This window comes from Impatiens glandulifera, chromosome 1 (genome assembly GCF_907164915.1).
Source record: "Impatiens glandulifera chromosome 1, dImpGla2.1, whole genome shotgun sequence".
NCBI lineage: Eukaryota > Viridiplantae > Streptophyta > Magnoliopsida > Ericales > Balsaminaceae > Impatiens > Impatiens glandulifera.
This window is the reverse complement of record NC_061862.1, coordinates 21416851-21438464: the sequence shown is the minus strand read 5'-3', so window position 1 is coordinate 21438464 and position 21614 is coordinate 21416851. Positions and strand designations below refer to the sequence as shown.

Genomic DNA, 21614 nt, shown 5'->3' with positions numbered 1-21614 from the left:
CAAAAAAAGAATTAAAATACTACCTTAAAAGTGAATTGAGAATGTCAATAGGATAAGAGTAATTTAAAAAAAATTAAATATATTAATGTATTTTATTAATAATTTAATTGAAGTAATTAATAATAATATTTAAAAATTATTGAAATAAGTCAAACTGAAGAAGACCCAAGTTCTCAAATACTTTTCTTTCCATATACAGTCCATTAAATAAAAATAATTAAAATGAAATATATTTCTTTCAAACTGCCACGTCTTGAAGAGTGGTTATAATAAAATATATTTATGGATTTAAATTTCAAAATGTTATTTTTATATAATATTAATTGTTATTTTTATAGGGCAACATGGCCCAGAAATTGTCTGTGTCTGATTTGAGTGGCATCTTAATCAGAATCCCAATGCTCAAAGTTGTGTTTTTAGTATCATCAAACAACCGTAATAATAAAAATCACAACTTTCCTAGTTTTTTAGTCTAATTTAAATTGATTTGTATGTTATTTTGTTCTTCAATGAAACTGAAGAAATATTATTTCTTAGTCAGATTATTTGGATGCTACCCTTATATACACATATATGTATTTCACTAATAAAATAAAATATATATACAAAAGTGAAGCATCATCATACTTATTTATTAATTTTTTTTCTTTGTATCAGTGGCAGTGCCTTAGTCAATATAGGCACTGCCTGTATAGGTAGCATCGAACTAACCCTTTAGTCAGATAGTATCTCGTGTGATGTTGAAATTAAGCTAGTAGATGACTTTTATTCAAATCTATGAAAATGCAAATGTCTGAATAAAATTTGAGTGGGCTTGTAACAGATAGATGCAAACAAATACATTAATGACCAAATACTATTAAATTAATTAATTATAAAAAGATGTAATTGAATTAAGGCCAAAAGTTATCCAATATTATTTTATTGTGCATTCAGTACATAAGTGCACTAAATTAATAATTATTAATGAAGCCCAAAGATGTGCATAGATTTACGCATCCAATGAAATTCTAATGTCATTTTTAAATTTATTTGTTCCATCAATTGAAATGCTGTTTTATTCTTATTTTTTATTATTAAACATTAATTAACTAATAAATTTGGTGATTTTCTCAAATATCATTATTTAATGGAGTATTATAACAATAATTCACAAATTTATTTTTGTTTTGAAAACGTTTCGTAATGATTCATGCCCTGAATTTCAAACGACCCTCTCATAATGATTCCTGAATTTCGAATTCAATTCAATAGGAAGTAAATATTAAAAAAATCATTTCTATGCAGAAAAAAGCTTAAAGATAAATGGGAGAGGGTTTAGGGTTTCTTTTGACCAATGTTTATTTGAATTTAATATAGTTTTTGTCATGAAATAAATATTTAAATAATCAATTAAAATATGAAATTAAGTTTGTTGATACAATTGTTATTTGGGGTTTGAATTTGAGTTGTTATTAGGCTCAAAATTTGTATCGTGTCATATTGCGTCGAAATCAAGATCGTCGGCACGTTTGGCACAATTGGCACGATCGGTACGTTCAGCACAGTTGCTCGGTTGCGTGATTCAGTTGATTTGGTAGTCGGTTACGAGAAACGTGGTCGGAGTAAAGATCGTTGGCACATCTAGCACGATCAGCTCGACATGTACATCTGGCACATTCGGCACATCGGGAAAAATCGTCTAGGGTTTGAATAAGGTCGTTTTAATATTGTTGTTCTGACTTTAATCCTCTGTTCTTAAATCTTATAGGAATATGGGTAAAAGGAAAAATAACAAGGCAAAAAGTGCAGAACTTTGTTCTTAAAGGAGTTAAAGAAACTGTAGAGAAGGAAATGAACAAATTAGCTGAAGAAGTTATTAACGAAAAAGTGCAGGAAATCAGCAAAGACCCAATTGCTGCCCAAAAGTCTTTGGAAAATAATGTAGGGATCAATGAGAATAAAGAACGAGTTTGGATGAGAAGGTATAATCAAAGGACAAATTTATTTGGACTAAAAAACCAAATCACCAAACTCCTGATGCATACTAAGAAATGAGAGATTGTATTCACTATCTCCAAGATTGGAATTTACTCAAGAAGAATGAATATGAAGTGATAGTAAAATAGTCTGTTGCAACAATGAGGGAGTTAATGAATGCTCCTAAATCAAAAACATATACTATCGGAAGTAATTCTACATGGAAAATTAATGAAGTCTAAAAAAATAAAATTGGGAAAAAGGCTGAAGATCATGCATACAAAGGAAAAATTTAAGGAAAAATCTACTTGGGCAATGTACAAACAAAAGTGGATGTACTGAATTCTTCTTTTGAATTTAAATTGTCTGCTATAGTAGAAGAAAATTGTGTTAGGGAATGGGAAAATATAGTGGTGGGAAACTACATAGGAAAAAATAGAGTTTCCTTCATAGTCACCAAAAAGGCACTTATGAAGCAATGGAAGAAAAAGAGACTGAAGAAAATTTCAGCAAATGTACATGATCTCTACTTTCTAAAATTTAAAAAGGAATCAAATCTGGATGAAATTCTGGAAAATGGGCATACATATATTGGATCCAACTGCATGAAGTTGGAAAGATGATCTGAAGATTTGAATCTATTAAGCAAGCATAAAGAAACAACTCAGATATGGTTCAAACTTTGGAATATCCCTATACGCATGTATAATGTAGAAGCTCTTAGTTATTTTGCAGGTTTATTGGGTACGCCATTATACATGAACCCAATTATTGAAGGAGGAGATCACATATCATTTGCTAGAATTAGTATTGAGGTGCATCCTATAAACATATTGCCGAATAGTATGACAATAGTAGACAAAAAAGAAAAACATATTATTATGGAAATCAATTATGAGTGGAGGCCATACAGATGCACTTTATGCAATACCTTTCAACATTCAAGCCAAATTGTGATTTGCTTAAGGAAGAAGATCAAAAAATTCATAAAGGTCAGAAAGTAAAAATGCAAGAAAATGAAACAGAGGTGCCTATTATCAAAGTGTAAAATGTGGTTAAAGATCAGGAAACAGAAGATTAAGAAAATTATATACAAGACAAAAGTAGTACGATGAAGGAGGTGTAACCTCAACCTAATCATATTGAAGAGATACTTGAGGATTCCCAATCCAATCAAGTTGAAGTGGTTGTTGATGAAAATATAGAAGAAGATACTCAAGTTAATCAAGAGAAATAAGAGAATTTTAAGTTGATATAGAATAATCCAAAGTTGCTGAGGATTCAAAAGCTGAAACTGAAGAAAATAAAGATAATGATCTTAAAATTCAAGTTGAGAACAACAAGGTGAAGAGTTCAGAATTTCTGAAGAATAATTCTTTTTATCAAATTAGAACGAGTTCATATAAAGGAAAAAATCAAAATGAGAATAGACAATACTCATCATCATCTTCAATTCACCATTCTTTCATTACATGGGGAAGGGAAAGAGGAAGGACAAGGGGAAGGGGATGACAACCTGTTGAAACATCAGGTTGATATGGAAATAAAAATCCTGATTGGAATAATTAGGATTTGATACAATTTGTAATCTTTGTTTGTAATCTCTGTTTTTTGTATTTTTGATGGCTACTAATCAGTTTTTTTATGGTCGTTTGATTGTCATCTTGTAATCATAATTAGGATTTGTCTAGTTTTGATTTTTTAACTTTCCCACTTTTGAGATTTTAATGAAATGAAAAAGAAAAACCGTTTTCCAAAAAAAAAAATCGTATGAGACTAAATTAAAAATCAAGGAAACATTGTTAATCTTATTTTAGCGATATTTAGATACGTTTGGGATGTATTTTTAAAATTGAGTATTGTTTTCAAAATTTTGTTCATTCTAATTTTGAAGTTGGTTTGAGTGATTAAAAAACATTATTAGAATAGTTATATTGATATTGATTAATGATTGATATTTATATATACAAAATCCATTTTTTTTTATTAAAACTAAGTTATAATAAATAACATTAATATTGAACCGTTCGTAATATGGTAAGAGTACACCAAATTCAATAGTCTATTGAGATACTTAAGATCTCTCAACTTTATTATTGATTTTTTAAGGTTGATGATATAATACTTTTTAATATATTTGGGAATTAATTTTCAAAATTTTCGTAACGACATAATTTTGTATACAGTATACTTATTTCAAAGTATTTGCATTTTAAATTAAGTATATATTTTTGAAAATATTCAAAATATCTGAATTTAATTTGAATGCCTTCAACAAATACGTAAGATTCGATAATAATTTGAAAAATTATAAAAATAAAAGAATTTTTTTCACAAATGTGATTGAGAAGTAAAAAAACAGTATGTAAAATTAAAATAAAAATATTTTAAATAATTAAAATTGTGATGATTGAATCTTGTCTACCATAATTCAAAAGAAATCTTATGAAATGACCATAATAATGCATTTATTTGAGAAAATGACCGGTGTCCCATAAACCTTGCAAAGAAGACCCTTTGGACGAAAATACCATTTCGCGTCAGAAGTGATTACCTAATAATGTTTGTAAACATGAACTCGCGTGATGCGACAATGTTTCAAAAAATGACCTCGCATCACGCGACGCAAAATTATTTTTATAAACATTATCAGATCATCCCTCTGAGTGACGCGACACGCGACATGATATTTTCTTCGTAACATAGTGGAAGTGATCAATTTCGCAAATTTTATGGGACTAATCATTTCCTGTGTAAAGGATCATTTTATCAAATTTCCCTAATTCAAAAGTCAAGCAATTCAAAAGACACAACTTCTTCCAATCATAAATAACCATTACCTTTTTTTACAAAATGAAATAAAAAAAATGCAGATGAAAGCGATGAAACCTTTCCCTTTCCCCCCTCCCTCTGCTCTAGGTACTCTGTTTCATGTTTCAGTCTCCACCACTACCATTCCGTCTTCTTCTTTCCCATCTGTTACAATAACTGCGGGCGCCACAGGTTTAATCACTCATGGGTGTCTTTTTCTTCCTGTAGTACTAGTATAGAAATTGAAAAGTTACCACTGTTTGATACCTACTTCACCACCACCATTTTACCTCTTTTTCTAAGGACAAAATGCATCCAGGATCAGCAGTACCCTCACCATCTTAACACATTTTCCCGCTCTCACTAAAACCATCTCCATTATTATTCTTGCCTTGCTTCGACTTCATCCGCATTTTCATCTCTATGGAAGTAAGTAAGTAAGTAAGTTACCCATCATCTCATCTCATCTCATCTCTATGCATTCAATGCTCCAGCTCTCTTTTCTCAACTGGGTACATTTCTCACAGTTGGCCGAAAGCAATTGCTGATTTAAATGCTTCAGCTTGGAATTACCCATTTTTCAGATTATCCCACTTGCCCATCTCCTTCTTCTGATCTCCATTAAACCAGTCATCGGATTCGCTGCTTGTCAATGGAAGCGCGTGTGAACAAGTACCGGCAATTGAGTCCGGAAAGGGCAATTGTTTGGAGAGAACGGTCGCCCAAGTATCAACAGATCCGTAGAGTACAAGTCGTATACTATCTCTGTAGGAATAGACAACTCGAGCATCCGCATGTCATTGAGGTTCCTCTATCATCAACTGAAGGCCTTTATTTGCGCGGTACGCCGATTCTTCTTTAATTTCTTGCATAAATGTTTGCCTTAAATGACCTTATATGCTTCCATTTCCAATGCAGATGTTGTTGACAGGTTTAATGTTTTGAGAGGCAGAGGCATGGCCTCGATGTATTCATGGTCAAACAAGAGGTCCAATGAACAATCCAAATCCAATGAACAGTTTTTGGTTGTGTAACTATGTTTTTAATTTCCATTGTTTTGGGTTCTGCAGAAGCTATAAGAACGGGTTTGTTTGGCATGACCTCTGTGAAGATGACTTGATTCTTCCCTCTAATGGTAATGAATACGTTCTAAAGGGCTCTGAGCTCTTTCAAGATCCAAATTCAGGTTGATTTTATATTCATTCATGTGTACCACAAACTCGGATAGTGGGTGAAAATTAAATGTTGAATATTCTATGGTTTCAGCTCGCTTAGCTCCTCCCACTGCAAATGCGAAACTACAGAACCAAAAACAATTGATAGAATGGAATGGTTCATCATCATCATCAAGCCTGAATGGAAGTGATAGAAGAAAACATTCTCCTCCTGATGTGGTAGAACGGTTATCATCTTCACCTTTTGAATCCCCAGAGGAGGAGGAAGAGTCTAGGAGGAGGAGAAGGGATGATGGGAAGAGTTGTTCTCCTCCTTTGAATGATTCCCTCAGCTTAACCGAGTACAAATCTTACAAGACTGAAGGATTGGCTAATGCTTCTACTCAAACAGACCAAAGTGTGGAAAAAAATCAAGAAACTTGTACAAGGGGTGTTTCTACAGATGATGAATGTTTGGAATTGGACCCAGAAAGCAATAAATCTTGTCAAAATCAAGTTTCATCTCAAGATTCAATCTCCACTCAGAGGAAGATAAATACTTTAGAATCTCTGATACGATCCGATGCTAGTACAATGAACAGTTTTAGGATAGTGGAGGAAGAAGATTTTCGAGTTCCATCATGTACAACAAAGATCAAGGCTTCCAATATACTGATGCAGTTGATTTCGTGTGGGTCAATTTCTGTTAAAGATCACAGCTTTGGGATTATTCCTACTTACAGACCAAAGTTTTCCCACACGAAATTCTCATCCCCACTATTCTCAACATCTCTAATAAGGTTAAAAGATAAGGAATACTTCAGTGGGAGTCTGGTTGAAACATGTATGTTTAAGGAAGGAGATCGATGTAGTGTCCTAAAGCGATCTTCCTCTTATCATGCTGACAGGTTAGTTTCCTCTTCTTCATCTTCAAAAAAAGAAAAAGATTTGAATTGCTTTTACCATCAAATTGGTGATAATGCAGGAGCTGCAACAATGAGGGAGTTATTACCAAACAGTCTAAATGCATCATCTCAAACAAACAGCCATCACTCATTTCTGAAGAACCAAGAGTAGTTTCAGAAGAAATGGACAGTTCTAATTGTGCTCCAAATGGAAATAGTTTAAGGTTCAGAGAGGAGGAACAGGAGGAGGGCAAAGTGATCAAATTCAAAGTAGAAGAGAGTTAAGTTTCACTTGTGTTCTTCTGTTTTAGGTCAAGATTTTCTCATTAATATTCTGGTTGGCTGAGATATATGTTTTTGGGGCTCGTAACAGGCTTTCTTCTGGAGCTAGGATTATAATCCAATCTACGGATGAATGGCCGAGATCTGTGGAGGAGGATTAGGCTTTGAGAACTCTGAATTTTGTTTGAATTTGAAGTGGGTAGCTTTGAGTTTCCCTATTTGACAATGTTTAATTGATTTATCTTAACTACAATTTCAAATTCTTACACTTTATGGTTTTCAAAAACATAAGCCCACCATAATCGCCATAAATATAAATTGATAGGGTAAGCAAAACCAAATCGATGAAAACGACCGAAATAATTATAAACCGACTGAATCGTATTCTGTTCGGTTCATAATTTTTTGTATTGACGATGGCCGATTCAGTTGATGATTTATATAATAAAAAATCGACGTTTTATTCGACCATATATATGGGGAAATTGGACGAAATGACCCTGAAGATAGGGTCATTTGCCTCCGTGGTCACCCAATATTTAAAATTGATTTGGTGACCATTTTATTTTTTTTGACGAAATTACCCTTTTCGCGTAACGCGAAGGAAGTTCGCGTTTCACGAAGTGAAACAGTGTGAATATATATACTCAAATTTTTTCATTTCCCTCATTTCATTTCTCTCTCTTCTATCTCCGTTCTTGTTCGGCGGCGGCGGCAAAAACTTCGGCGACGACGGCTATGACCTGAATCTATAAAGATAAGAAAACCTCGTCCCTGAATCGATGTTTATAATACAGATTGTAGAATTATTCTGGAAGAACAATAATTCCAAGAATGGAATATTGAGAAAATCAGTAGCAAATCAATCAATTACACTAATTGATTTGCTAATTGGCCGTTGATTATCAATTACATGATTTTACTATTTAATTATTTTATTTTCTACAAATGTAATCTTACTATTTAAACACTAACAGTCTTATGTAAGAATAACAACAAAAACAACCAATAAACTATCAATAAAATTTCTCTCTTCTCTTTAAATTTCTACATGGTATCAGAGCAGGTTTTTCCTTCTTGAAGGAACCTGTTCACAATTTTCCGCTGCCTCCTCCAATGGTGGAAATAGCCATTGGAGGAGAACTGAAATGATTCTTTAATCTCATATTTCTTTAAAATTATTATTTATTACAAATCTCAGTGCGTTTTTTTTATAGTTTAGTCGAATCTGTATCGAGCATCGTCTTCGTGTCTCGACAGATTTAATTTTTCTCCTCTTTTTTTGGCAAACATCGTCTTTATGTCTCGACAGATTTCTTCCAACATTTCATCTGTTAAAAAATTATTACTTTTCACTTCAAGAGCTGAGCCAAGAGCCAAAAGCCAAGAGCCAAGAGCCAAGAGTCAAGAGCCAAGAGCCAAGAGCCAAGAGCCAAGAGCCAAGAGCCAAGAGCCAAGAGCCAAGAGCCAAGAGCCAAGAGCCAAGAGCCAAGAGCCAAGAGCCAAGAGCCAAGAGCCAAGTTCCAAGTGCCAAGAGCCAAGAGCCAAGAGCCAAGAGCCAAGAGCCAAGAGCCAAGAGCCAAGAGCCAAGAGCCAAGAGCCAAGAGCCAAGAGCCAAGAGCCAAGTGCCAAGTGCCAAGAGCCAAGAGCCAAGAGCCAAGAGCCACTCCTCTAACTAAGTGAATCATGATTTTTGAATCAGTCAAATTGAAAGAATGTCATCAACAATTCATCGGCAACACCTTCTTCAATCTCTGTCAATGCTCTATTACACTTCTCTACGTTACATCTTGCAATCAGGTGGCTGACATACTCACCAAGCCGACTCGAGAAAGTATGTGGCAAGTTGGGCAGTTTCAACATCTACTACTCAACTTAAGGGGGAGTGTAGAATTATTCTGGAAGAAAAATAATTCTAAGAATGGAATATTGAGAAAATCAGTAGCAAATCAATCAATTAGACTAATTGATTTGTAAATCAATCAATTACACTAATTGATTTGCTAATTGGTCGTTGATTATCAATTACATGATTTTACTATTTAATTATTTCCTTTTCTGCAAATGTAATCTTACTATTTAAGCACTAGACAGTCTTATGTAAGAATAACAACAAAAACAACCAATAAACTATCAATAAAATTTATCTCTTCTCTTTAAATTTCTACACATATTTATGTTCTTATTTCTATATCTTCATTTCAAACCCTAACCCTAACCCAAATCGATTTATGTTCATGTTTTTAGTATCTCCATCTAAAAACCTAAATGAATTTATGTTCTTATTGTCTATTATCTTCATTTCAAACGATTTATGTTATTCTTAATGAAACCCTAACCCTAAATCAATTAAATCTGTTCATATTAGTTCATATTTGTTCATATTTGTTAATATTGGTTCATTTTGGTTCATACTGGTTCATATTGGTTCATATTGGTTCATTTTTTTGTTCATCTTATTGTTCTTATGTCGATGATGACATTTGCATATCATATGTGTTCCGTTTCGCGAAGGGCTTCCCTTTATGCATTCATAGAGTATGTGCACACAAGAGACATGAAAGGTCTGTCTGTAATTTGTATAGATCGATGTTATATTTTATATGTGTGTGTTTATTTTCTTTTCCTGACTCCTAGCCTTACATGTGTTTCCTATAGCTGCATATAAACAAGCTGATGGAACAAAGATTGATAACAGAAGAGTGCTTGTCGATGTTGAACGAGGTAGAACAGTTCCAAACTGGAAACCTCGTCGACTTGGTGGGGGTCTAGGAACAACCAGGATTGGAGGTGAAGATGTAAATAAAAAACAATTGGGGAGGTAATTGATTATGATGCCTTTTATTTTCACAAGCCTCTTTAAAACTCCATGTGAATTTTTTCCTTATATGTTACCTTCTCAATGTATTTGCTTAACAACTTGAGTTAAATTTTGAAGAGGAAAGAATGCAATGATGGTTGTATATCTAATAGAGCTTGCATCCACTACCTATAACAAGTAGACAATATGAGATCTTTTAATCTGCATAATTTTTATAATTTTCTTCACTTTCATTTCCCCATCATGTGTAGGGAAAAATCCCGTGAAAAGGGAAGAGATAGAGAGGGTGATAGGGAGAAATCTCGTGAGCGATCTTATGAGAAGCCAAAGGATCGTGATGAACCGGAGGATGAAGTGGAGGGATTGTATGAACATGAATGTCGTCGACGACACCATAGGCACTACAAAGACTATGAAAAATCAGACAATCATAATCATGGGCGTGGTGGTGCGCGGTATGAACAAATAGAACAAATTGACGAGGACAAAGAAAAGATTAGGTGAATGAGAATAATTCTTCATTTCAATAATAGACTACCACCAATATCCAAAGAAAAGATATATCTTGTTATTTGTTCAAATAATAACTAGACTGGTCCTCCATTTTTTGTTTTTTTATAGCTATATATATGATAACTCTCTAGTCTAGTTTGAAACTTTTTGGTGAGTATGAATGATAAAAATATTTCATTTTGGTGAGTTTTGTCTTAAATTTCTATCCCAAATTGTAAATAACAAAAATATGTTTATCATTTGATTTTTTAGGTGACAGGATGAAAGTACAATATTACATTAATAATTAGAAAAGTTTCATATATATCTGATTATAAAAATAAAACAGACAAAAGAAATGAAGCTTCCTTTTAATTAGAGAATATGAGGAAATGAAGCTTATTTTAATTTCCATTAGGATTAGGTTTAATAATGCAAATTGGATTAAAGTCCATTAATATGAAGGGAAGTTTATCCAAGTCCAATCTCAATTTCTCTATGTCTCCCCCCTTTCAAAATGCAATTCTGCAAACAAACCATTTAACATATAATTATAGAACACCTAAATGAAAACAACTCAATTGTATTGACTATTGAGAAAACCCTTCATCTAAAACGTCGGCACTTAGCCGGTTTTCGTCTTGCTGTAAGTACTTCTTCACTGAATCCCGACCCATTTCTTTCAATATTTTCGCCCAAGATTGGATTCGTGAAGTCCTTCGCGAAATGTGAAGCCTTCGCGAAACGAGAAGCCCTTCACGAAACGAGAAGCCCTTCGCGTAACGAGAAGCCCTTCGCGAAACGGAACCTATATGATTTACAAATGTCATCATCGGCATAAGAACAATAAGATGAACAAAAAAATGAACTAATATGAACCAGTATGAACCAATATGAACCAGTATGAACCAATATGAACCAATATTAACAAATAAGAACCCATATGAACCAATATGAATAGATTTAATTGATTTAGGGTTAGGGTTTCATTAAGAAGAACATAAATCGTTTGAAATGAAGATAATAGACAATAAGAACATAAATTCATTTAGGGTTTTAGATGGAGATACTGGAAAAATGAACATAAATCGATTTGGGTTAGAGTTAGGGTTTGAAATGAAGATATAGAAATAAGAACATAAATATGTATTATAAACATCGATTCAGGGATGGAGTTTTCTTATCTTTGTAGATTCAGGTCATAGCCGTCGTCCCTGTAGTCGCCGTTGCCGAAGTTTTCGCCGCCGCCGACGAACAAAACAGAGAGAGAGGAGAGAGAAACGAAATGAAGAAAATGAAGAAATTTGAGTATTTATATTAAACCTAATTCACTTCGCGTTACGCGAAAAAGGTAATTTCGTCTAAAAAAATAAAGTGGTCACCAGATTATTTTTATTATTGGGTGACCACAGAGGCAAATGATCCCATCTTTAGGGTCATTTCGTCCAATTTCCCTATATATGTTATGTTATATTTCTATTTTTTTTATATAATTTGAATCTTGTCACACATTTTTGTATATTTGATATTTTTCCTTTTTTAAAATTATTTTGATTTAACTAATATTATAATAAAAAATTATTGAGAAAAAGAATTTGGTTACTTCGTAATTTGATTATCACTCCTCTATTATAATATATATTTTTTTAAATTAAATAATTATTTTATTATCTACTTTATTAGACTATTATTATAAAATTAATTACTTTTTTATTATTTAATTTATTATATATATATATATATATAATTTTTTTATAAAACTTAATTAATTTTTTTTATTCTTTAGTTTATTTAATATATTTGTTATTTTTCAAACTACTGATAAATTGACCGAACCGATTTTATAACTGCCAACCGCTGAACGAAGAATTTGAATAATCGACACTAACGTTTGGGAAAAAAATTTCGGAAAAAAAAACAAACGAACCGAACCATTTACACACTTTACGTTAATTCAAATGGTAAGAGAATATTATCGGGTTAACTTAAAAAATAATAACAATGAAAAGGCAAAATAACTTAAAATTTGATAAGAGAAAGAAAAAGGTTTTTTCAAATTAGGGTAATAGAAGACAACAAACAAATCAAAAATCTAAATGGGACATTTTAGGAAAGATTTATTTATATTATTGAGACAAATTTCATGAGATTTTTGTATCCCAACCATTATTTCATTTATTAAACATTTGAATGTAAAACAATTAATAATGGGTTCAAGTTCAAGCCCAAGCAAGCAGCTTTATGAATCTGGATCTGGGTAGTAGACTAGACTCTAGAGACACTCGTTCACTTCGTTATCCAAAATCCCTCAATTGTTCTTTCTCTCTCATGCAAGCCGCAATTGTAGCCATGGCAGCACAGGCGATTCTCGCATCATCAGTTTCAGCATCCAACGTCCTCCTTCACCCTACTGCCCTACATTCAAGTCCTATTGTCAGTTCTTCCTTCCACGGTCTTTCCCTTAAGTTCACTCCTCACTCCTTTTTCCTCTCCACTGCCGCCCGTGCTGCCCCCAAGCCACTCACTGTCGTTTCCGCCGCTAAGAAGGCCGTCGCCGTCCTCAAGGGAACTTCCGCCGTCGAGGGTGTTGTCACCCTCACTCAGGACGATGATGGTCAAATCAATTACTTACCCTTTCTGTTTCTTCGCGAAATTTGATTAATTGGATTGAATTTGAAGTGGGTATTGTTTCCTTTCTCCTGCAGGTCCAACGACTGTTAGTGTTCGTATCACTGGATTGACTCCTGGACTTCACGGATTCCATTTGGTGAGTGTGTCATTCTATTTCTTGTGGGTTTCATTTTTTGTGGGTTTCTTGTGTGATTAACCTTCATCTTCTATTTATCTTCTCCCAATGTGATGAAGCATGAGTTTGGGGACACAACCAATGGCTGCATTTCTACAGGTTGGTTGGTTCAAAATGTCAAAATCTCTGTGCTTTTGTAGATGAAATTGCAGTTTTTTAAACCATTAACTCTTCATAGGACCTCATTTCAACCCCGATAAGTTAACTCATGGTGCTCCTGAAGATGAAGTCCGACATGCGGGCGACCTGGGAAACATAGTTGCCAATGCCGATGGTAACTAACTCTTTCCATTTATATACAAAATTGTATCAACCTTTTGTTGAATATCTTTTACTGTTTGTAATCCAGGTGTGGCTGAAGCAACATTAGTAGATAATCAGGTTTTTATTCCTGTTTACTGTAAATTCTTGTTTGTTGATTTTTGTTTGTCTTGTTATAGTGTGATCATCTTCTATTCTCTTTTGCACCGAACAATGCAGATACCGCTTAGTGGACCTAACTCGGTTGTTGGAAGAGCATTGGTTGTCCATGAACTTCAAGATGATCTTGGAAAGGGTAATATTAATGTTTGTTTGATTGTTTTAACCTGAAATCTGTATGCTAAATATATTGCAGCTGATATGACTGGATTTTCGTTTTCTGTTTTCTGTTTTCTGATTGTCATTGATTGTTTCTTTTTACAGGTGGTCATGAACTCAGTCTTACCACTGGCAATGCTGGAGGAAGACTGGCATGTGGTAAGCTCAAAGCACTGAATCCAATTATCTTCTGATTGTAGGAATTGTTAAGAAACCTGTAAATGCAATTAGAGTGATAGGATAGATGATTACCCAAATATCCATTCCATTCCATTCCTAATAAGTCTTTTTTTTTTGTCCAAGTTGCTTTTCTTTTTGTCTAACTCACTTCCTTTTTTCTTTGTGAGTTTCGGGAATATCCCGAGATCTACATCTATAAATTGAAAGTTCCAAATGATCAACTCTGCAATCAGTTGTTAGCATCATACAAAATAATAATAATAATAATACATAATCCAAAAATAGGATTCTCTTAGAGAGCAATTTGTTAGTCAGAGCAGAAGTATTTTTTGTCATTATATTTTTTCTTAAATATGCAGTCATTTTATATAAAGACCCGTTACCCTTAGAAGTGTAGGGTGGCAAGTTGCTTACTTCCATAGTTGAATGCCCTTGTAAACCCCTATGATATCTCAAGAGTTGAGTTCATTTTGTCAGTTTCCTCAAGAAGTTCACTTCTTGTGACATATTTTGCTTGAATTTTTCTAAATTATGTTATATGCTCAGTTTATCATCATTTCATCTTTAATTATTTCTATAGGTGATTATGTTATTTTTAGTAGATAATTATCTAAATAAGTACTTATTTGATTAGTTATTAGAGTTTTATTTAAAACTATACTATCTTTTACTCTATATACATTAATTGTCATCGTGATCAGCTTGATTACAGATTTTTTGACCTCTCATCCCAAATTCTTTCTTGGATTATCAACTTCTTACCAAAATTATATCAAACATTATCATTAGTATTATTCGAGACAATATCCCTGTGCATGTTACCACTTCTTGCAATGCCTCCTTGGGTGTTGGGAGTTCTTAATTAAAGTCATTTAGTTTAGATAATTATGTTAATTTTAGTGGATAACTATAATTAGTTAATAAGTAATAATTTGATTAGGAATAGTTCCTACAATGGCATTTTTTGAAAGTGAATGTAGAGCTTTGGTTATTCATGACTTCACTGTCGAATCATTTGAAGCTTTTCCCCACTTTTCTCTTATTGGAAAAGAGCAATTACTAGTACTGCTGATAATTCCCAATCATATGAATCAAGTGATGAAGAAGAATCTTATCATTGAAATCATGTGGTCACACTCCAATTTACCCTTTTTTTCTTTTTTTTAGTAATGAAGCCAAAGACGAATGGTCTTTTTTGCTTTCTGTACTCCATAATTGCACTCATCTTCTTTCCCTTTATTCATCTATTAAATGACAATGGTTATGTTTGCATTTCATTTGTGCTTTGTGTCATTTTCTACGATTACACACAAAGCTAGTCCATTTCTGAAGTTTCCTTTAATTGAGTTGATAATGATGATGATGATATAGAAGATACATCATTTTCCTTGTTTGATTTCTTTTTCTCAGGAGTGGTGGGTCTAACTCCCATATGAAGATGAGCCATGATCGTTTTCAAACGAGAGAGTATGTTTGGTAAATTGTTGTTGATGAATGTAATAAAATAAATAAACACTCATCAGTTTGTTGTAAAACTTGTTGTTTGAGATTGACTTTTGTTTTAAGGACATGAAATTCTTCTCAGTCATCTTTTCATAGTAGAGATAAAGAAGAATATATTCATGAGGAATAATTGAAGAACATGATTCCAATTAATTATCTCTACAAATGGTTGGTTTTTTTGATATATGGTGACCTAACATCATCTTTATTTGAACAACTTTTGAGTCATATAGACTCCATGAACCACTACTAGTACTAGTTCACCAGCTGCACTAGTAATAGTAGTTTGCTTCAACTTCTTTTACTTTTCCATTTCTCTAATGGTTAGGTCAACCAATTAAAGGTAGTTTACTAATTACCACCAATAACAGAATTGTACCATTTTTTTCAATATTACTACTCACTGTTTGTTTACGAAATGTATATTTTTTGAAATCAGCACGACCCTCTCTATACGATTAAAGCGTTTTTAGTGAAAATTGAATCTTAAATCTTATTATTGAATTTGGTGATTAGGTGGGAGTTGACTTGAGAGATGATTTAAGGGCATGCTTCCCACTTATATGGCACAATTTTCCCTCACCCACTTTTGAGAATAACAGCTGATCAAGAAATATATGTATTATCAATAATAGGGAATAAGTATCTTAGATAATGAATCAATTATTTTGATACAAAAATTTCATTCATAATGGAGGACTTAATATATATTGAGGGTTGGTCAAGCAAAAAAATAAATAAAATAAAAATAAAAACAGCTCCTACATATGTTAGACACAATATGGCTTTTATATTTAATATAAATTAATTTACAAAAATTATTATATATATAGGTTTTTTTAAGATTTTGGAACTAGACAATTACAAGAATAATAAATATATATTTAAGTTTGGATAGAGTGTACAAGGGTTATTGACTTTGTACTAATGATTCATCCGGGTCAATTTTAATGAAGGTATAATTTATTTTAAAATTTAAACAATTACCAATCATAACAAAATGCTTAATAAAAAAAGACTACCAAGTCTAATGACTTTGTGTGTGTGAGAGAGAAAGTTGAATAATAATAATATTCAATAAGAAGATTCTTGAAAGTGGATGTTACTTGAGAGTAAAAATCAAGCATATTTATTGAGTCATTTTTTTTTTGTGTGGACACATTGTAATTGGATTCCGACTTTTGGCCATGTCCAAATAAATTAAATTACCATTAATGTACCTAATTGCGGACTCAATTTGGTTTCAGTTTGATCTATTAAACATTGACATTAATTAGTTAGATACTTAGATATAGTAACTAAATTGCATAGTTTTGGTAATCATTCCTGTAAAAGGACTTAGTCATTAGGTTACTGATTAAATCGGTGAGTCAACTGGTTCATTCAACGAGTTTCATAAAAAAAAACTTAATTAGATTATGCGAGGAATAAGGCTTCAAATCAAATTATAACTTCTGATTTTTGGATAATTATGTTTTTATCTGGAGAAGAAATTATGGTAAAAGCATAATCACCTGGTTCAGGTAGGATGTGAAGTTTGAGATAAATGAAAGAGTTTGTTATTTTCAATGTTTAGAACTTGAAATCGGTAATTTATCAATATGAAACTAGAAATAAGTAAACCTAATGAGAACAAAAAATCGGGAAGAGAGGAACTGGGAGATTGATAATTGAGAAAGAAAAGAAGGATTTTTTTAAATATGATAAATCCGTTGGGTTAACCTGTACTGCCAGATTCCCGATCCATCGAACGAGTTGACTGAGTTGATTGCATTTTTAATTTTTCATCAACTCAACCCAGTTTAACAACTGGTTAACCGGGTTGCTGGACCGTCGAATCGAGTTTCAAAACTATGTTAAATGATAAAAAAATGGTCGGAAAAAAAATCATTTTAAATTGAAGTTAGAATTTATAACTCTCAAGATAAATAAAAAAATGTTGAGTAAACTATATTCTTTTTTTTTTGTCATGTTCAAATAAAGTGAGTAAATTAAACAATTGTTAATGTAAGTAATTGCGGCTCAATTTGGCTTCATTTTGATCAATTAAATGTTGTCATTAATTAATTAGGTTTCATTACATTTGACTTTGCTTTCTCAACTAGGCTTACATGAATATGTAAACTATACTCTTTATTTATCCTTTTTTTTTAAAAATTTTAATTTATGAAAGCAACAAATTTTATAACTAACACCACATAGTAGTTTAGGTTTTAGAATCATAACCACTCCCAATTTGCCTTAAAAAACTATATATTTCAAAAAATTTACTCCCTGATTATCCTATTTGGGGTTTATGGGAAAGTATTTGTGCCTCTTTAACCACCCTAAAACCAAACTTAATTGGTGTTATATATATGATGCAAAGTTGAAATATTAATAGAGAGAATTTATAAGAAACAATATTTAATTAAATTAGTAATTATTGATGATATGATAGGATATAACCGAAGGAATTAGGAATTAAGCTAGCTAGCCTAAGTTGGGATTCTTAACTTAATTAGGTGGGTTTTGATTAATTTTTGAATGAACATAAATAAATAATTAATTAATTAGCTAGCTATATAGGGTGCCGAATATTTGTACTTAAGTCATACACAAGATTAGTGGCCAAAAACTCTTGAAAGCAAATACTAAAATATAAATAGTTTTATAATTTTTTTGAAAGGTATAAATAAAGTTGGATTATCTCTTGAAGAAATATATAAATAGAATTACTATTAAAGTATATAATATTATCCACCTCAAAATAAAACTAAATAATTTTTTTATTATTATGAAGAAAAAATTGTAAGATGTAACAATACACATGTCATCTTAGAAATAGGAAAAAAAAAAATTATTATTATTTTTAACCAATTAAATTGTACCATATTATTTTCTTTAATTTTTCTAAAAAAAATATAATAAGAAAAAAAGAAGAATCATATATAAGATGAATTTGATGGGTTTTTGGCAGAAATCACACCGAATCTTATTTCGGTATTACCTCTTCTAGTAGTGGAATTAAAGAATAGTACTACTGCCTTACTTTATTATTATTATTTATTATATAATAAATAATAAATAATATATTGTATGGTTGGTTTTAACAAATAAAGGAAGAAAATGGGGGGAGTGAATGAGGTGGAGCATGCTCTTAACGTGCCATCCCATTTGCTTTATTTTTATTATTTTATTATTATTAATGACGACACACACTCACTGTGTGTGTGTCTAAGTACTACTGTAACAACTGACTTTATTTATAAGACAAAGTTTATATACGTAATCCAACTGACCAACTTACCCTGTACACCTCCTAATTTATTTTTATTTTTTTTAATAAATTTTTATTTTTTATTTATATATATTATTAGATTGATGTTCAAGTCATTGGATAGTTGTTGAAATTTGAATTGATTCAACTAATATAACAATCTACGTAATTGAGTTATCATTTCAATAATTTTTTGTTGGACTATCTCTATCTGGTGGGAGAAAAAATCGTCAAACTTTCACTCATTGTAATCGCACGATGCATATCATTTATAATGTTGTTATTATAATATTTTCTGATATTTATTTCGGAAAGTTGGTAGAGTCGGTTAGTTGGGACTTAATCGTTTTTCTCAAAACTTACCAACTCGATAACCTATTAATTAACGTTTTTAATTTTTATTTGTTTTTCATTATCGTTTTTTTTTTTAACAATTTTTATTATTTTTAACCTACATGACTTTAAAAAAAATATATTTATTTAATATTATTATTCTTTTTATTTGTCAACACATGGTAACTGTTTTCACTCAACAAAAAACACACACTCTCTCTTACACGATTCCTGCTCTGTTTTATTATATATACATACAGATTTATATATATATATATATATATAAGGATATCAAGTTGAAGAACCCATTCTCAATCCACACTTTGCTTAATTCCTTACTCTTCTACACACACTCTCTCTCTCTCTCTCTACAAAGAGTCATGGTTTTGGAGAAGAACATGGAAGCTCTGAAACAGCAGCAGGACGAGGAAGAGGTGTTCGATTTTGATCAAAATCAACGGTCGGCGATCATCAAAGGGAAACGAACAAAGAGGCCAAGACAACCCTCTCCCCCTTTCCTTGTTTCCTCCGCCCCCACCGCCGCCGCAGCAACCTCCAGCTCTAATTCTACCGCCGTTAATTATTACTCAGTTTCGTCTCCGACCACTTCCGGCGCCGAAATCCTCTCCACCACTTCTTCAGAAGACGAAGACATGGCTGCTAATTGTCTCATTCTTCTTGCCCAAGGTATTCATTACCAAGAGAAGCCGGAGATCAAGAACTTCATCGGAGCTGTTTCTGGTTCCGACGCATACGAGTGCAAAACCTGTAACAGGACGTTTCAGTCTTTCCAGGCTTTAGGTGGTCACAGGGCAAGTCACAAGAAACCCAAGATCACTTCCCAGGATAAACCAACTGTTCAGGTTACAACTACCCTGAAGAATCTTGACCATGATCATGATCGGAAGGTTGAAGATGAAGATAAGGAAAAGATGAGAATTGTGATCGGAAACAGTACTAAGGTTCATGAGTGTTCGATTTGTGGGGCGGAGTTTTCTTCCGGTCAGGCTTTAGGTGGTCATATGAGGCGGCATAGAGCTCCACCGCCTCCTGTTGTAAAGAATTATTCAAACGAAGAAGAAGATCATGAAAAGAAGAGTGGGAATTTGTTGGGTCTTGATCTGAATTTGCCAGCACCAATTGAAGATGATAATAAGTTTCAATTTCTTTCATCGAATATGGTGTTTTCTGGTCCTACTTTGGTTTACTGCCATTACTGACCGATCATCATCATCATCAATCATGCATGGATCCAAAAAAAAAGAAAGAAAAAAAAAATACAATCTTTGTCTTCTTTATCGGTTTTCTCGAGGGGAAGGGGAAGCACACAAAATTGTTGTGTATTAATATTCAATATTATTGTAATTTTACATTTAATCTCTTTTTGCTTATAAATATTCTTCAACTTTATTAATACAATTTTAATATTTTAAAAAAAGGTTCTTAGAGTTGACAAAGGATAAAAAACAATTAAGATTTTTTTTGAGAATTGATTGCGAAAACTTTTGTCTTAACTAGTTCAATTGATATTGTGATTTTGGTGAAGGATATTAGGTGCAGGGCATTCAACATGAGATATGTTGTTGATGGATGCCATGAATTGTGTGGCTTTGAAGGTTAGTTATAGTTCTCGAGATTTATCGGCTTATTTGGTTTCAATTTTGATTGCTTGGTATCTACTTTTTGCGGGTTTTAATTATTTGTTGTGGGGAAAATGAATAAAGGGGTTGGTTGTGGGAGGAAGAAGAATGTGATGGAATACTTTGAGTGAACAAGTGGTTAGTATTAATGGTTGGCTTTGATTCACAAAAAAGTGAGTAAGGAGAATGCATCTTTTTCAAGTAATGTTGATATATTATTAATGCCATCTTTCTTTCTTTTTTTGTTCTTTTACTAAGTGGGAGAGTGATGTAAAATGTAACACTCAAACAACACTCTCATCACTCAAAGTATTGAAAGATGAGGAGCTAGGGTTAGGCAAAGCCACAAAACCACAACCACACAAAAAAAAATGAAAAGAAAGAGTTTTTTTTTCCCTCTTTTTGAGGGAGATGGGTTGGAGGACAAGCTTTGCCAGGCTATAAGAACAAAATGAGTCATTAAATGGATTATTCATGTTTGTTTAAAGTGTATATGTGGTCTGTTTCAATAAATGACAAACAATATATGGATAGGATAGATTGGAGTCTTAGTTGGTAACTACCTTTCCCATGTGTATCCCACCTCTCTTCTTATCATCTTATTAATATTCTAAACAAATAACATTAATGATTTATTACTTGTATTACAAGTAATTTCATAACTCAAATCGCAAATCAACTAGCTTCGAAAACAACTCGAGTTGTGGCGTTTGTTATATATACATACCCGAAAAGAAATTTCATTCATCAAACATTCTAAAATCTTAATATTGTTCAGTTGCTTGAAGCTATATATTATTGTTTTCTATCAAGTGCTAGTACTAGATCTATAGATTCACCAAACTTTTTGAGTGCAATTTATATTTATCTCAATTAAGTTATATCCTTGC

General features: G+C 32.3%; 3 protein-coding genes across 3 annotated transcripts; all 3 read left to right on the top strand.

The window, feature by feature from the left end:
* Positions 1-4987: 4987 nt before the first annotated feature.
* LOC124922609 (protein SOSEKI 3) lies at positions 4988-7379 on the top strand. Its single transcript, XM_047463332.1, has 6 exons — positions 4988-5612; positions 5689-5758; positions 5841-5956; positions 6037-6832; positions 6910-7110; positions 7203-7379. The coding sequence occupies exons 1-6, from the start codon at positions 5423-5425 to the stop codon at positions 7270-7272; spliced, it is 1443 nt and encodes a 480-aa protein (XP_047319288.1). The 5' UTR covers positions 4988-5422; the 3' UTR covers positions 7273-7379.
* A 5271-nt stretch (positions 7380-12650) lies between these two features.
* LOC124920670 (superoxide dismutase [Cu-Zn], chloroplastic) lies at positions 12651-15573 on the top strand. Its single transcript, XM_047461213.1, has 8 exons — positions 12651-13038; positions 13130-13191; positions 13290-13329; positions 13409-13504; positions 13580-13611; positions 13711-13786; positions 13915-13968; positions 15400-15573. The coding sequence occupies exons 1-8, from the start codon at positions 12666-12668 to the stop codon at positions 15423-15425; spliced, it is 759 nt and encodes a 252-aa protein (XP_047317169.1). The 5' UTR covers positions 12651-12665; the 3' UTR covers positions 15426-15573.
* Positions 15574-19400: 3827 nt separating this feature from the next.
* On the top strand, positions 19401-20503 carry LOC124921762 (zinc finger protein ZAT5). Its single transcript, XM_047462464.1, has one exon. It carries the CDS (start codon positions 19465-19467, stop codon positions 20302-20304), a length of 840 nt encoding a protein of 279 aa, XP_047318420.1. The 5' UTR covers positions 19401-19464; the 3' UTR covers positions 20305-20503.
* Positions 20504-21614: the final 1111 nt, after the last annotated feature.

Bases quoted from the DNA above. Each gene is read 5' to 3' on its own strand.
- LOC124922609 (XM_047463332.1), top strand. From the start codon at position 5,423: ATGGAAGCGCGTGTGAACAAGTACCGGCAATTGAGTCCGGAAAGGGCA. The intron at 6,833-6,909 runs GTTAGTTTCCTC...GTGATAATGCAG, and splicing joins TCCTCTTATCATGCTGACAG to GAGCTGCAACAATGAGGGAG. The intron at 7,111-7,202 runs TTAAGTTTCACT...GGCTCGTAACAG, and splicing joins AAATTCAAAGTAGAAGAGAG to GCTTTCTTCTGGAGCTAGGA.
- LOC124921762 (XM_047462464.1), top strand. From the start codon at position 19,465: ATGGTTTTGGAGAAGAACATGGAAGCTCTGAAACAGCAGCAGGACGAG.
- LOC124920670 (XM_047461213.1), top strand. From the start codon at position 12,666: ATGAATCTGGATCTGGGTAGTAGACTAGACTCTAGAGACACTCGTTCA. The intron at 13,787-13,914 runs GTAATATTAATG...TTCTTTTTACAG, and splicing joins TCAAGATGATCTTGGAAAGG to GTGGTCATGAACTCAGTCTT. The intron at 13,969-15,399 runs GTAAGCTCAAAG...TCTTTTTCTCAG, and splicing joins TGGAGGAAGACTGGCATGTG to GAGTGGTGGGTCTAACTCCC.